This window comes from Clupea harengus, chromosome 17, assembly GCF_900700415.2.
Source record: "Clupea harengus chromosome 17, Ch_v2.0.2, whole genome shotgun sequence".
In the NCBI taxonomy this organism is placed as follows: domain Eukaryota; kingdom Metazoa; phylum Chordata; class Actinopteri; order Clupeiformes; family Clupeidae; genus Clupea; species Clupea harengus.
In genome coordinates, this window is record NC_045168.1 from 10144422 (window position 1) to 10160342 (window position 15921).

Consider the following 15921-nt stretch of genomic DNA (forward strand, 5'->3'; position numbering starts at 1 on the left):
TGTCTTATTTGGTCCTATGATAACAAATAACATTACTGGGCATTGAGCACTTCAAGGAACTTTTGCAGCCAAACAAGAACCGGCATTACAAGGACTCCACTAGGTACATACCACAGGATTCAAAGAGGATATTTGTTTATTTATATTGAAAAAACAAACACATTGGTTCTCATGAATTCCTTTTTCATTTCTATTCGGACCAATGAAACCCATCATATCAGAACAATACAACCCTGTCAGCCCTGTTTTGGAGATGTTTCGTCACATAGAGGAAACATCACAGAGGTCCCCCTCTGCAGATGCCATCTACGTTAGACACAGCAGTCCTGTGGAGTCTTGCCTTTTCTTCTCCGTGGAAAAACAGTGGGGAGCTGTCACCGCATCGAGAACGCAGAGGTGGCTGCCTGTCATCGCCTCGGCCGTCAGCCTGTCACTCCACGGCTGTAGCGCTACACTCGAGAGGCGGAAAGCCTTGGTGACTTGACAACAACAGCTCCTTGATTCTGGCGTAAGGCAGTTTCACCTACGCCTGCCTACCGTATGAAGGAATGAATGAAGCAAACACCTGCTCTCAGTTTTGGATACTGTTTACAGTGGATTTTTCCAAATAGCTAAAACCTGATGTAACATCTTCCCAGTTTCACTCAAATGGTTGTACCTGACCACGAGTTAGATGGCAACATTCATGGTGAAGGCTCAAAGATACAAATACCCGAACATAGAATGCAAACATACCCACCAAATGACCAAACCCAATTGCACTTATATGTTGTGTAGACATGATTTATATAAAACAAAAGTCTTGTGTGCGGTCCAGTTCAAATCAAAGATGGGGGTTGGGATTACACTATTCTCCCCATGTAAATTGCTTTGGGATATTTGTCCTTCAGGCTGGTCCACTGCACAAAGAAGTAGTCGGCCAGGTGGTAGAGGATCTTTCCAGAAAGGGAGAGGTTCTCCACACGGCAGATGCTCTCCACATAGACCAGCACCACCCTCTTCAGCCCCAGCATCCCGAGGAGCAGCCCAGCCGCACACAGAGGTACACACGTCCCTGGCCCATTACACAGCACCTGTAATGACACACACATATATATATATATATAAATGTGCGATGCAAGGCTCAGAAATATAGGGTTACACACGCAGACATAAACACACATTAAGAGCATGAATTAAGAAGAATTAAGAGCAAAAACACTAAGCATTAACAGCACAAACACATACACAGGGCACACTCATTATGTACTCAGGGAAGTACCAAACACACCAATGTGAAATGGTACTAGACGCTTGCGTGTATGCACAGGTTAGCACATGTTCAGATTGTATGAGACAGACCAACAGACTGCCGCTACTGATCCAGTCACCATCAGGGCCTCTATTTGTGCTTGAGGAGAAACTGGAACATGCCACCGTGACAACGCCCTTGGCTCCCGACGTGATCAGACAAACAGAAGGTAGTCTATGTGTGGTGTGTGTGTGTGTGTGAGTGAGCGTGTGGGTGGGGGCTGGGATGGACAGTCCGATGATCACACACATGCCAGTTATGGTGTGCAGAGCTGCACAGGAAGGCAGGCAGACTGCTGTAGAGACAGGAGACAGGGTCTGGAGAATCCATCACAAAAGCTGCCAAGACCATCTTGGTTGAGGCATCGGCTGAGCTTACAGTCACACTGCCCTGCCCCCCCCCCCCCCCTCCCCTCCTCCTCACAGGGTAGGTGGTGGTGGAGGGGTGCTGAGTCAACAGTAGATCTTTTGTGCGAGAGACCACGTTGATAAACTCATTACACTGGAATGAAGGTCCAGTTGCTAGGTTCCCTGATCATATTGTCCCCGACCGAGATTTCTGGGAAGTTTCCTTTGTCAGACACACATAGCTTAATCTCACAAGGAGAATATAGTGGAGTGAATTGAGCAGCGCTCTGTGGGCAGAAATGTGTTTTGTTGAAATCAAAAAGAAATTGAAGTCTGCGACAGAGATACAAATAATAAATACTGCGCTTAGAAAAATCTACCCCGAGTCTACAATCACTGTAACACTCTAGCACTGTAACATCACACTTAAAGCCTTGAACAAATGAGGGGGACTGGTCCCGAAAGGAACAACTGTCAAAATACAGGCCACAACGCAAACTCACATGAGGCCTGCAAATGCAGTACAAACACAAAGCAAATGCAGCACAAACACTAGTCATACTGAGCCTAGAGAGACTTGATATCAGCCCAGGTTCAGTCCACTAGGTCTAGGAGTATGTCACTGGTATGTCCACTAGGTCTAGGGTTGGCTTTTGGCTCATGGCAATCAGAGGAACATTTGCACACTGGTCTCAGAAAAGCCAGCGTCCATCTGTAAACATGAGGGTGCAAACTGGACTTGGGACAATGTGAACAGTCAACAGAAAATAAATCACCTCCCGTAAAGGGAGACACACACACACAATCAGTCACGCAGACACACACAGCACAGACGCAGTAAAAGCCGGGTGCAATCCCTGCTCTCACTCGTAACACAGGCAGCTGTGAAGAGGGTGTAACAAGAGAGTTGTGGGGATGTCTAAACCTGCCAGCTTGGTGACACAACCACATTCTTTAGCTATATTTAACATTTGGAAAGGACCTAGGGGGGCCATCTTGGATGATATCCAAATTACGATTCTTTGAGGTGCGAGGTCTGAGGCAAAAGAGCCACCGTGACAAGCCTGTGGTGCGTTACTGACGGCGGCCGGGATGCGACCTCTGACTACTGCTACCGCTTGTGCGCTCATCCCCCCCCCCGCCCGTTTCACATGACGTCGTCTAGGAAAAAATGCGTCTCTTGCTGCGCTGGAAGATGGCTTGGGTTATTGGGGTGGTTGGAGCATTTAACGCCCCTCTGGAAGCACTGGAGGCTTCGGAGAGACAGAGAACGGCGAGGGAAAGGGAAGAGGGAAGGAGGGAGGGAGACTGAGAGCAAGAGAGAGAAGGAAAAACAAACTGAAGGAGAAACAGGAGGTGAAAGACACAGGCAGGAAAGACACCATGGGCCGTAATTTGATAGATGCACACCACGGGTTTTTAAGTACAACAAAGAAGGGCATCGTGTAAAGCTATTTTGATTACTAGGGCACATTCATTTGATAATTTCATACCATGCGCACAGACCTACGCACCTTCGAAGGCGGGCCCACACCTCATTTGGGTGTATCTGATCATAAAAGTAGGCGTTGCAATGGAAATTGTTTTGAGGAAAGCGTTCTTCTGCCACTTCTTTCTTTGAAACGTAACCTGCGTCTTAGTTTTAAACTTCTGGCAGGCACATCTAATCTAATCTCCGATCTTTTAACTCACCTAAGAATGTCACCAGATGACTATGTAACTACACTCCACACCACACAGGCAGTACATCAAATACTCCAGTACCTCATCATTCATCGGGGCCTTAATGAACAACAAAAAGTGAGACAGAGAAGTCATATTTGTTTTGTATTTTACAGCTAGTACTCACGCAGTTTAGACCACTAATCAAAGCCTCGTTCTCCCTTCACCGTTCTAAAATACCGTTCTAAAAACCTAATGTCTCTCAGTGTAGTGGAAATTAAGATTAATGCGAGAAGAAGTGCAATTTCTCTGTCTACAAATGGGACTATTCCATAAAATGTTTGTTTCGTTTTCACAGTTGTTTAACCTGTTTTGTTGCCAACACGGGCTACTGACACAAACATACGAGTCATATCACAGCAGGTCTGTCCAAGTTCAGTAATGTTGCTTGGATTAGTAGCACCAACCACATAAAGCTGTTTTTTTGTCAAATACAACTACAGTTGTAATAGTGATAGTGTCGTGAGAGAATCTCCATCATCATATAGGTTGCCTATAGTAATAATTATTCAATGTCTACATGATGTACAAAGACAAAAACTCGTCTTGTCAGATGCTTAGTATACATTTCCTGTAAATTGTCTCATCTTGTTAACCTATATGTTCTGTATAAAACTTTGTAAATTTAGAATGCAACCTAATTATTACAGAGAGATGTAGGCAAAGGAAGACAATACATTTCCTTCCATGTCATTCACTTTTCAACACCTCATCTCTCTGTCCTGCTTGATGGTCACCTGGTTCGCGTTAAACTTGATAGCTCTTAGCTCAAAAAGGGAATCAAGGTAGATGCTGAAATGGCGTATATAAATATATATAGCGCATTCTTCTCGACTCCTTCCTTTGATGTTGCGCCATATGTGGACCACCATTAAGGCACAGGCATAGCTCGCAGCTCATTCCCCTATGCGTGCGAAAGACTAGTTGAAGAGACAGAGAGAGACAGAAACAGAATGGTCTGAGGCATACAGACAGTGTTTGCTGTGAAGCCTGACGATCTGTAGTGCAGTGCTGCATTCATAAACTTGGGGCCGGAACATTCCGCGGATGCTTTGGCTGGCAGCGTCCAGGGGGCAGGGGCAACAAGCTCTGCTCCAGGGGGCAGGGGCAACCAGCTCTGCTCCAGCACCCCTCTGGACCTTTCTGCACTGTGTGCTAGAAACACATGCCATTCAGCCCTACGCTCACTCACCGCTATTCAGAGCTAACTGGCAAGAGAAATGCAGGTGCACGTGCAGACACACACACACAGACACACAGACACACACACACACACACGCGCACACACACAGACACGCACACAGACACACACGCACACAGACAAGCACACAGACACACACACACACACACACACACACGCACACAGACAAGCACACAGACAAGCACACAGACACACACACCAGTCAGAACTGTGTACAGTTTACACTGCCACCAATGCATACTAACACAATGCTGTTTTAGGATATGAAAAAATCTAGAGGATGTACAGGTTGACAACACTGCTCACGTTCATGGACAGGCATATAACCCTACATAACAAAGTACACGTGACAAATGTGTGTGACTTAATCTCAATGTGTTAACTATACGAACCATGTAAATAGTATGGCTATATTCTACATATACTTTACACATCTGAACACTCACAAATAAACAAGACCTTAACACCTAATTCACAGTAAGTCCAAAATGATGTTCCTCACATCATTTCATTGATCATAATGACTTTAGTGCTGCAATCCTTGAGGGGAAATGGGACCCGGGCCCCTCTTCACTAATCATTACATACGGCAGCACTGAACTGTTATCGGCTGCTTATCTTTCAGTTGATAAACAGCACACAGCTGGGTAGTCTCAGAAAGCCATTACGTGTACACACACACACACACACACACACACACACACACAGACACGAAGCGAAACATGCACAGCCCTGAAGGCATTCCGCAGGGGAAATGCTTCGGAGAACTGCTGACGCTCACACTGACCTAGAGAATTGCACTTTGTTGACAGTTAAAAATTACGGGCGCACGTCAGGTCTTCTTGTTGATGACCAAAGTAGCCAGACTGAAATTCTGGTAGGTGCACGTGTCTAGTGAGTGACGGAAAAAAGTGTGTGGGTCAGAGAAGGGGAGAGAATCCAGTCATTAGAAAACACTGCAGATTCAGACTACTTTGTTGAAGCTTCCACCCAGTACCAGCCTGTCACCTTCAACTCGTTTGGTCAGTACTAGGACCCACAGGCAGTGATTACCACACTCCCTCTAAACGACAGAGACGCCTCCATGAAAGAAGAAAGAGAGCATGTCTCTAAATCATGTCTCTAAATCTTAGTCAGAGGAGGCAATCCAAGACATGCCAGCTAAGACTGAGCTATCTAGACAGGTCAGGAAACACACACCTGATGAGGTCACCACGGCGAGGACATACATCATCGCCCCTCCCCAATTTGACTAGGTGGTGTGCTCACCTGTCGTCGGCTGGGGTGTCACTTCCTGTATCACCCACCTAGAGCAAACAAGGTGAGTCAACGCTACGTCTGACTAGACAGCAGGTGTTATCTGCCCATAAAACACCTCACCGGGTCTCACCCGACTGCCGGTGAGACGATAAGACTTGCAGATAATCTACGCACAGACTGTAGCAGCCCACTGAAATACCCTTCGTTATCGCAACGCTGAGATTCCAAAACCAAGTGATGGGACTTGCTCTCGTCGTCCCCTGCAGTGTGGCTGACTGAGTTACCCAGGAGGCCTTGGAGGGGAGAGCGTTCTCTCTTTGAGCGTGTGTGCTGACGGCAACACTAGCAGAGAGCTGCTGAGCAAACAACACTTCCCCATGTCAACACTCCACGAGGACTGCTTTTAAGCACAGATGACGGATAGAGAGCAGGGCTGAGGCCTTGAAAGGCTGCTTCACAAAGGAAACATACCGTACACACTAAAACCCCCTAAAGGTTCTCTGGCTCGTCTCTGTGCAGATCCTACTTGGAGTCCTCTGAAGTGGAGCTCTTCTTGAAAACATTCTATGGAGGGCTCTCGGTGTAGAACAAGTTCTTAAGAACCTTTTCAACTAGAAATTTTGGAAGGCGATGGAAAAATTCATCAGTTCATGTGAAAGAGAGTACGAAAGAGAGTTCTTCTCCTTTCCACCAAGCAGCCGCTATCCCTTACGCGGGTGTCTCTCCTTGATATATCGGCGGGTTTGTACAGCTGTTTTAGATCGCCGTCTGCATACGACTCATCTGTTATTATTATTTTTGACAGCTGGAAATGTGGTGGAGGGGGTGCGGGTTGGGGTCCATGTTGGAACTGCTGCAGAGATGTTGCTATGTGTCTGTTTAAACAGATGGCCGGTCCGTATAAAACATATCAAGCCCTACTTGAGTCTCCACTGACTTGGTAAACCACACCGATTAACAAAAGAACTCAACCTATGATAATCATCCCCAACAGCTACTCCACCGGCTCACTACAGATTTAACTAACGGCAAAGAGCTGTCAAAATGCGGAGATGATATTTGCTGGCACTGGAGTACTATAGCATACAAATGCTAATACGTGACAGGAATATCTCAGGGCACCTCCTGCATTCACAGCTCCTCACAAGCATTCACACCGAATCTCGAACTATGGAAGCTGATTGCAGCTGTCAATCAACCCGTTGGCCAGATTGTCATGGAGAAATGAGAGCAAAGAATGATCCGACGACTCTGTAATAATCTTTCCTCAAACAAAGCCAGCGAAAATTCTGATCTATCCCATCCCATCCCGTTCCCATTCCATTCGTGAACAATTTCCTAATAAGGTTAAGATGAACCATATGGCAGGACGAGCAGTAGGGAGCGCGCTCAGAAGGAAAACAGAAATGTGGAAAAACAGAGCTGATGAAGCGCGGCGAAGTCCTCCAGCAGCCCCCCCCTCGCAAGGGGAGCACCAGGAGAGGGACTGCATGGGAGTGGAGGGACTCGTTTCGGGCCACTGGGGTGGATCCCAAAGTGCCCCTGTCATTTGTTTTTGTTAATCATATGACCCATAAGCCACTGCTGCACATGTGTGGTCTTTTTTGGAGTTTTTTTGGTTTGACCTAGTTTTGTTTCCATATGGGGTAAAAAAAAAACATTTCGGGGAGTGAGGCATCCACAAAGTTGGAAAGATCTACAAAAATTCTTTGTTGGGAGAGACAGAAGCTCTGCATCCAGACAAGGAAATTCAATCTACAGTGTTTGACAAACAGAAGCCACAGTGAAGAGGAGAAAGATAAAACAGAAAAAAACAGCCTGAGAGAAAATGAGTAGTAGACAGTCTGATATGGCAGGAGACATAATGCTCCTTGAATAACCACCATGCTTCTGGAATGGTTCCAGGCAGACGAAACCCCACCGGCACCAACTGTGCCTTTCAGCCTGATGGAATCGCCCGGCAGGCCTTTGAGAGCCTTTCAATTTCCCTGGACTCTTAAGCCTCATGGCTCACCAGGGACAGCTTCAACAGCCCAGTTATGTAACAGAGCTCCCAACCGCCGTACATCACCTGGAGGCAAAACAATTCCAGGGCAACACCAGCGCCACTACTTGCTATGTCTGTGTGTGCCACAACTGGCACACTGTCTGTGTTTGGCATCAATTAACCGCACTAGTCTAAACAGCGCTTTATAAAAAGGCATTTGTGTCCTTGTATATTCCCCCTCAATATCTATGTGATAGTGATAGCCTGTGGCACAGTTGAGTGGACTTTCTATGGGGGGAGGCATATTTCTGAATTAGTTACATAAGCGAAGTTGGGAGAAACAGTAGTACAATGGACGGAGTGATCTCTACCTCCTCCTCCCCTCTCGCTGGCCTCAGACACTGTTGCTTCCATCATGAAGGAACTTTGGGGACACAGTCAGCAGTAAGGATTGTGTTGACACATCTGGAGGTGGTATGTGTGTGTGGGGGTGTGTGTGTGTGTGTGTGTGTGTGTCTGTCTGTCTGTGTATGTATGTGTGTGTGTGTGTGTGTGTGTGTGTGTGTGGGGGGGGGTCTGGAGAGTTAAGAGGGTACTGTGATCTCACACATGCCCTTTTATGGCCAAAAGAATGCCTAAAAAAAACATCTCTTCCTCACCAGTACCCCCACCCTCCTCCAGGGGTGACCCCGCATTTCCTATGGACCGTGCCCCGGAATGCGTCCCATCTTGTAACCCCAGCGAAGGGCTACTGTGGGCCCCCTCTCACCAGCCATCGTCCAACCCCTTCCCTACTCCCGGCTCTGGCCGAGACATGCTCAAGTTTGGTCAAAAACAAACAGAGGAGGAGAGGAAGAGGAGCTTTTCGGACTCGTACCCAGGAATGTGCTCCCCCAAGAGCTGACCCACGCGGGACGGGGGGACGCTTTTTTAAAACAACAGTCTGCCGAGGAGCACACGCCGGGACTAAAAAGGTAATGAATGGCCACTGCTGCTGCTGCTGCCGCGGCCGGTAAAGCAGATATATGCTAACGTGGCAACATGAGAAGGTGCTAACTACATTTTGGAATTTCTGGCATTAGAAAAAAAAGTGCTTCAGAAACGCTGTCCACGCGTTAATAAGTTAGAATTCCGAATTTCCAGCTGTGACAGATGGTTATCAGATCAAGAAGTGTGTGTGTGTGTGTGTGTGTGTGTGTGGGTGAACACAGCTTCAGGAATTTGTCACAAAGTCACGACAGCGTCCCTTCACATCTTCCTCAAAAACTCTGTGGACCATTCACTCATCACCCCACTCTCCCCTTTCTCTTCTTTTCTCCCTTTCATTCTCTCTCTCGTGTTTTTTCTCCCAGTGGCCAGAGCCGAAAGGAGGAGTGGAAAATGACGCCAGCCGATGAAGAATGGACGCTAATTAGAGATTAGAGAGCAGTAGGCAGTCCGGCTCTGACAGGTCAGGCTAATCTAACCCTGCTGGGTCTAATCTTTCTGTCTGCCTGCCTTTCCCTTTCACACACACACCACACACTCCCTCAACAGTTCCTCTCACTCAGCCTACCTTTTAATCTACGGTCTACAGATTTTCCACCGTTACTCTCTTGTCTTTCTACCTTTCTCAGCACCAGGCCAGTGAGCTTGCTTAGTCACTCTCCAATCCTACCCCCGCCCCCCCCCCCCACCCCCCACCCACACACACACACCACCTCAGACTCAAACCCTAGCCCCCCCCAGTTGTCGTGGCAATGGCGAAATCCAACGCTGTTTTGGCCCCTCCCTGGAGTGAGCAGAGAAAGCTGGAGGTTCACAGCTGGCGGAGGAGCCACTCAGGTCCTGCCACATCCTGCGAACAAGATCCCCCCCACCCTCCTCCTCCTCCCCCCCCCCCCCCCTGCTGCTGCTTCCCGCTCTGCTGCGCCCCATCCCCTTGGCTGGCCCCCACCATTATACAACAGCAGGGGAAAGAGCGCGTGGAGAGGAGAGAGATAGAGATAGACAGAGAGGGATAGGAAGGGGGCCTGCTGTCTGCCTGCCTGCCTGCCTACTCTGTTCATTCCTGCAGAACAATTTAAGCGCTCTACTTCTCTTCTCCCTGCCCCTTTTCTCTCTTCTCTCCTGATTTTGTTCTTTCCCTCACTCTTCCACATTCCCTACTCACTCTCAGTCTCGCTCAACAACTTTCTCCTCTTTCTTCAGGGGGTAAAAGCAGGAGACCGGTGCTCTTTTCCCGCTGACAGTGTCTCTGGCTCATGGTGGCATTATCAGTAATCAGGTCAGAAGCGCTAGGATCAGTCTAAGCCAACCGATCAGGCTGTAGGGTGGGGAGAAAAGCCTCACACTGGGCATCTTGCAATGGCTTCTGATGAGGGAATGCTGCTTGATTCACCACCATCAGGCCTAAGCAGGTTTTATGGGAACTCAACAGACACATGGAACAAGTCTCAACTAAAGCAATCAGAGCTCCTTCTCAGATTACATTAAAAACCACCATGACTCTTCGAATACAAAAACCTATAATTTCCAGACAGTATGAAGTGTGTTTATGACTGTGCTGAAACAGACAGCCTTGCTCACTGCTTTTCTTCAATAATGGGAGTGTTTTGGGAGAGAAAATGCATGCGTCTGCAAAACTGACTCTTAAATTCTTGAGTACAGTGAGCAGTGAGTGCTAACGCAAACAGTATTCCATGGGGACACTATGAGACAGAGGAAGCTAATCCATGAAAGCAGATGACCTCAAGATGAACTACATTCAACCTAAGAATAGATGCAGTCCACTAATAGACATGAATGATGTATAGGTTATGAATATTAGATCAGGGAGAGCTGAAAACTCAACAAGTCTGATTTCTACCTCAACACTGCCACCTTATGGTAATAAAGAACTGGCAAATGGCAAAATTAGACTTTTAATTTGACTGTTTTGTAGTTAATTTGTTGAAACTCTCATTTCATGTTACTTCTACATAAAAGCCAGTGTATTGACATATATAAAAAATACAGGAGTCTCCAATGACTCCAAGAGACATTTTTAAATCTTTAAATCCACCCAAATGATTGTTCATTGCAACGATTTGAACACTGCTAGGTAAAATGTGGTGATTATCTGTATTTGAGTGTGGACCAGGACTGGTGGAGAGATGGCCTAGGGACCTACCACATCAGGCCGCAGTCTGAAGACCAGTGGTACGGAGTAGAGAAGGGCATACAAAGTGCTGACCACTGACGAGCTCCAGGACTGGCGCACCTCTCGACTGCGCGGAATCCGATGAATGGTGTACTGGTGAAAGAAAAACACATCCGATTTAAATAATAATAATCAAATAAGATTGTAAAACACTGTGCTGCGGAGCTGTCTGTACTGTTTCAGACCGAGACAAGATATCAGTATCAACATGAAAATGGAGCTGACGATGTTTTGTGTGAGAAATCAACTTCATGATTTCATGTTGTCTAAAATACTGTTATATTACAGCCTAACTCTTCAAATGAACTAGCATGTAAGCTGCAACTTTTGTAAACTGACTTCAGACAATCCTGTGGATGGACAAATAATGAGGAATGTACCATTTATTAGCGTATGCATTATTCTGTGCGGCGCATGCAGTGCGCACGCACAAATCTACATGTCTTATTTGAGGTCACAGTTAAGTTCATGGGAATGTACTCTCACTGACCTGATGTTCCTTTAGTGCGTCTCCATGAGAGCTCTCAAAAGTGCGGATCTTGTCCTCACTCATCTGATCTGTGTCAGCTATGGCATAGTGCCGTGGTCTGTAGGACTGGGACAGACTTCCGACCAAGCGCAGAATCTCTGTTGTATGGCCACCTGTTGGACAAAATCACATCTTTATAAAACTGTAAGACAGAATCATACCGCAACCTACACATCTTAGTCATAGCACCTAGTGACAAATAGTTATCTAGGGGTTATGTTACAGTTTCACTCAGTGTACAGTGCCCTCCACAATTATTGGCACCCCTAGTGAATATGAGCAAAACAGGCTATAAAAAATATGTCTTTGCTGTTTATCCTCTTGGTCTTTCACTCGAAATATTCACAAAAATCTTACCTTTTCAGTGAAGTAAAATTATTGAAAGAAAAAAAAACTGTTGACATTAAATAAATATTTTTCCCCAAAACATGTGTGCCACAATTATTGGCACCCCTAGAAAAATATTATAATTAACATGTAACTGAAGTATATTTCCAGTCATGTTTTACATTTTTAAGTTCACCTGTTTGATAAGGAACTCTTAAGAGGTCAACCATGACTTCCTGTTCCACTGGCGTACAAATATTAAGGGGTGCCAATAATTGTGGCACACATGTTTTGGGGGGAAATATTTATTTAATGTCAACAGTTTTTTTTTTTTCAATAGTTTTACTTCAATGAAAAGGTAAGATTTTTGTGAATATTTTGAGTGTAATACCAAGAGGATATACAGCAAAGACATATTTTATAGCCTGTTTTGCTCATATTTACTAGGGGTGCCAATAATTGTGGAGGGCACTGTATTAAGCTGTGTGTAATGAAAATGACATAGTATTGCTTAGTTTTGTTGGTACAAGACTTCACATTGTGTAAACAGGACAAATGAAGAGGTGTTTAAACATCAAATCAATCTAGAGATAATTTCCACAACCACACATAAAGCTAGATGGGAGGCTTGGTAGTCGCAGAACAATAGTCTAGCAGAAGTAAACTATGCGCAAATAGTTACAGACATCAGGTTAAATGTGATCGTCACTGGCGCAAGCCTTAACATGCTCTAATATTTCAAGTTTTGAACTGATAATGGGAAAACTGACAAGGAGCACATTTACCAACACTGATACTTAAAGTGTTACATAGCTATCACTGAAGGTACAACAAGCAAGAAGGCTGAATCCAGGTGTGCTAAAAAAAAAAGGCAAAACATCTAGCTTAACATATGATGACACAGGCGACATTCTGATAAAAAAGAACGCCAACGTTACCCCTCTTTAGTGTGCATATCTACATAACCCGATTTTAAAACAGTGGCTGTAGGGGTAAACATGGGACAACTTCATATAGATGCCAGTGTGCTTGTTAGCAAAGTAGAAAGCTGGCTGTAATAACGTGTGCCTTACCAGATCCCGCTACGACTAGTATGCATACAGGACCCTTCGCTCCAGGCTTACACTCTGGACCTTCCCGTAGGACAACAAAAAGTCGTACTAAAAAACATAGGATGATCAAACTGCATCCGGATAATACTCCCAGTAATAACGTTTGCAGTTCCATCACGGCTCAATGTTAGCCACTTCATTAGCTAGTTAGCTCTGGCTAGTTAGCTGGAAACGCTTTCTTTTTAGTACAGCATGAACTGCTACTAATATAAAACATTTTTTTTCATGATCACGATATAATTTAACCAATGGCTTCAGCAAAACGTTATAGTTCACAATGACAGAGAAGCATGATTAAAAGCAACAGTGCTAACACGACAACTTTGTGATCATCAGTACGGCAGGCCATTGGCTCAAAACCTTGAAAACGCGTTTAGGGTAAAGGCATTGGTGAATTGAGATGATTAGAGCGACATCTGTTGGTTATGGCGTGTAAGTACCATTGATATATTAACAATATGTCATTCTTTCTTTCTTTCACAGCTGTGTTGCCACATACACATCCAAACAAGGAAAACCCGGTTGTATATCTGATTACTGCATGTAATTTGTCAGCCTTTGAGGCTCAGTCGCTCTTGACATGGCTCGGTGGCTGTCAATGGTGAGTAGGAATTGGTGACACACTCTTGACCAGTAACACTCTCAGACTGCACATCTAATCCCAGACTAATGGGGCCTTCAGTTGTGGGTTATTTGTTTATCTGATATTTCCTGTTTGGGGGACATGATGCTATCTGGCTGTCCTCTTAGTGTATTTATTTAATTTACAGCGTGGGGAAGTATATTGAAATCCCTTGACTTTTGTTTTGATTTCTCTTCCTGTTTGTCACATGTAGCCTAAAACTGGTTATCTCAGTTAAGTATTTTGCGTCACCAGGGCCCTTTGACGGCAAAAAGGCTAGCGGAAACGGCGAGGTCCGCGAGGCGAGGATTTTGGAAATAGGAGTGTCATATTCTTCACTGACATGGAACATTTGCATGCACTAATCACAAAGTCTGATTTGTCGATCTAGCAAAAACCTTTGTGCGATTTGTTTAGTAAGTTACCAACTCAAACTCTCAAACTACGTTGCTTTCACACTGCTGAACCTCCTCAGTTTCCACAACATAGCATATGTAAATATACAATAATTACATTTCTTGCTTTCACTTACCTGTTAGGTTAGATTAGGAATTTTGGATGCATCGACTGCACCAAATGGCCTACAGTTTGTTCCCAGACACATAACATTTCAATCTAATTATTATCAAATACCACCTGCTGTTGCAGTGAAAGCTTAATTATTTTGCATGACCACACCGTAGGCCTACGTAGGCTATGCTTTTGGGGGAAGGAGTGAAAGTTGCTTGTAGGCCTACAAAGAAAACCCAGTTTTGCTGACCTCTCCTCCACCGCAACAAGTGCCAGAATGTCTGCTGAAACATTTCACATTTCCACAAAAATGTGAGCTATACATGTTTCTTTTCAGTGCCTAGCTCAGAGGTTGCAAATGTGTGCCATTAAATTAATTCAGATTATTAAATTGAATATGTATTACAAGTTACGTATGTTTGGCCATTTTACATTCTAGACCTAAATAAATTCTCCAGAATAGATGTGAGATGGGCTATATTGATCTCACTAACAAGAACGCTAGCTTGTCATGGAATCTAAGTGAGCAAAACATTTTCTTTCTTTACAGGGTCAAAATCCCATATCGTGTCAGTTCGAGGGGATGTGGCTTATGCATTTTAAAACAGATCTGACAAGCTACAATTATGTGTCAACGAATTTAATTGTTTTGAACAACAGAAGTAGCATTATGGTTTATTCCTTGTAAACATGCTCCTGGAGAATACTGTCCAGAACATCTCCAGAATACAATTGGTCAACTTTAACCAACCTCTACCGCTCTCTTTGACGCATGTCCTTTTTTGTGCAACAGTAAGCATGAGATGCCGTTTCCGCAAGACGTTTTCCCCCTCAAACCAGGGCCCCTGATGTCTTCAAGGCACAAGAAGGAACAACCCTTCCCTGCTTCTATAAATGAAACTCTAGACAACGCATCCATTTGGTTGATAAACCTTCTTTTTCCACTGTTACAAACAGTAAAGTCTGGGAAGTCATGTTTTGTTTACAAAGCTGCTCCAGGCCCCATTTGTGCTGTCTCTTTGGAGTGTGTTGTTCTGTTTACATGGCAAACATCTAAATTATAGCTCTGGTTGGGCTGACTGCTTGGAAATTGTACCTTAGTTCACCCTTAGGTGGCTTAATGCTATCTTTGTTCTAGTGGAGAAGACTGAGTTTGAATTACAGTGTTTTGGTCCACTTTGGGATTTAAAATCACATAGCTTTGACACCTGAAATAAGGCATTACGTGGGCTTTATGAAGGGTTTGGTTGACAGGACAAAAGGTCACTTACAGACGAGATTGCAAAAAAAAAAACTTTTCCCCATGCAACAGCTTCTGGAAACAAATGAAATGATGAAATATAATGATGATTGTCAGTGACAAGCAACATTCTCCTGGTTCATATTCATTGTGATCATTTCTATGTGATCTGCATTTACAGTCATTCACAGTCATTGGCGTGATATTAATGGTGTCAACTTCATCTCTGCACTTAGTGTGTTCTGTTCTGTCCTCAGAAAAGCAACATCAACCAACCATTAATCAGCCATTTATCAGACATCTTATTTAAATGTTCTTAAAACTCTTCTAATGGATATTTGAGATTTGCTGTCGGCGCCGGTGGTGATAAAAAAAACCCGTCTCCCACCACCGCAGCACTCTGGCCAGGCACAGCAGTTCACACCCAACTCCACGTTTCCTTGAGCGTTTCCTTGGCGCTAACACCAGTACCCGCCGATTCAATCACCGTCTTGGGTGACAATGAAGTGTTGAGTGGAACAAATGTGGCGGGAGGTGGGGGGTGGGGGAGGGGTTACAGGGACTTGGCATTTGTCCCTAATTCTCAGAGTGG

The 15921-nt window shown here is 45.0% G+C and overlaps 1 protein-coding gene across 1 annotated transcript; it reads right to left on the reverse strand.

The window, feature by feature from the left end:
• Positions 1 to 118: 118 nt before the first annotated feature.
• alg14 (ALG14 UDP-N-acetylglucosaminyltransferase subunit) lies at positions 119 to 13300 on the reverse strand. The gene is made up of 4 exons (XM_012815126.3): positions 12919 to 13300; positions 11480 to 11631; positions 10960 to 11082; positions 119 to 1073 (listed from the first exon to the last, which is right to left on the reverse strand). Exons 1-4 carry the CDS (start codon positions 13070 to 13072, stop codon positions 843 to 845), a joined length of 660 nt encoding a protein of 219 aa, XP_012670580.1. The 5' UTR covers positions 13073 to 13300; the 3' UTR covers positions 119 to 842.
• Between the last annotated feature and the right edge of the window lie 2621 nt (positions 13301 to 15921).

Bases quoted from the DNA above. Each gene is read 5' to 3' on its own strand.
- alg14 (XM_012815126.3), bottom strand. From the start codon at position 13,072: ATGGAACTGCAAACGTTATTACTGGGAGTATTATCCGGATGCAGTTTG. The intron at 11,632-12,918 runs GTAAGGCACACG...TTTGTCCAACAG, and splicing joins ACTAGTCGTAGCGGGATCTG to GTGGCCATACAACAGAGATT. The intron at 11,083-11,479 runs GTCAGTGAGAGT...TTCTTTCACCAG, and splicing joins ACGCACTAAAGGAACATCAG to TACACCATTCATCGGATTCC.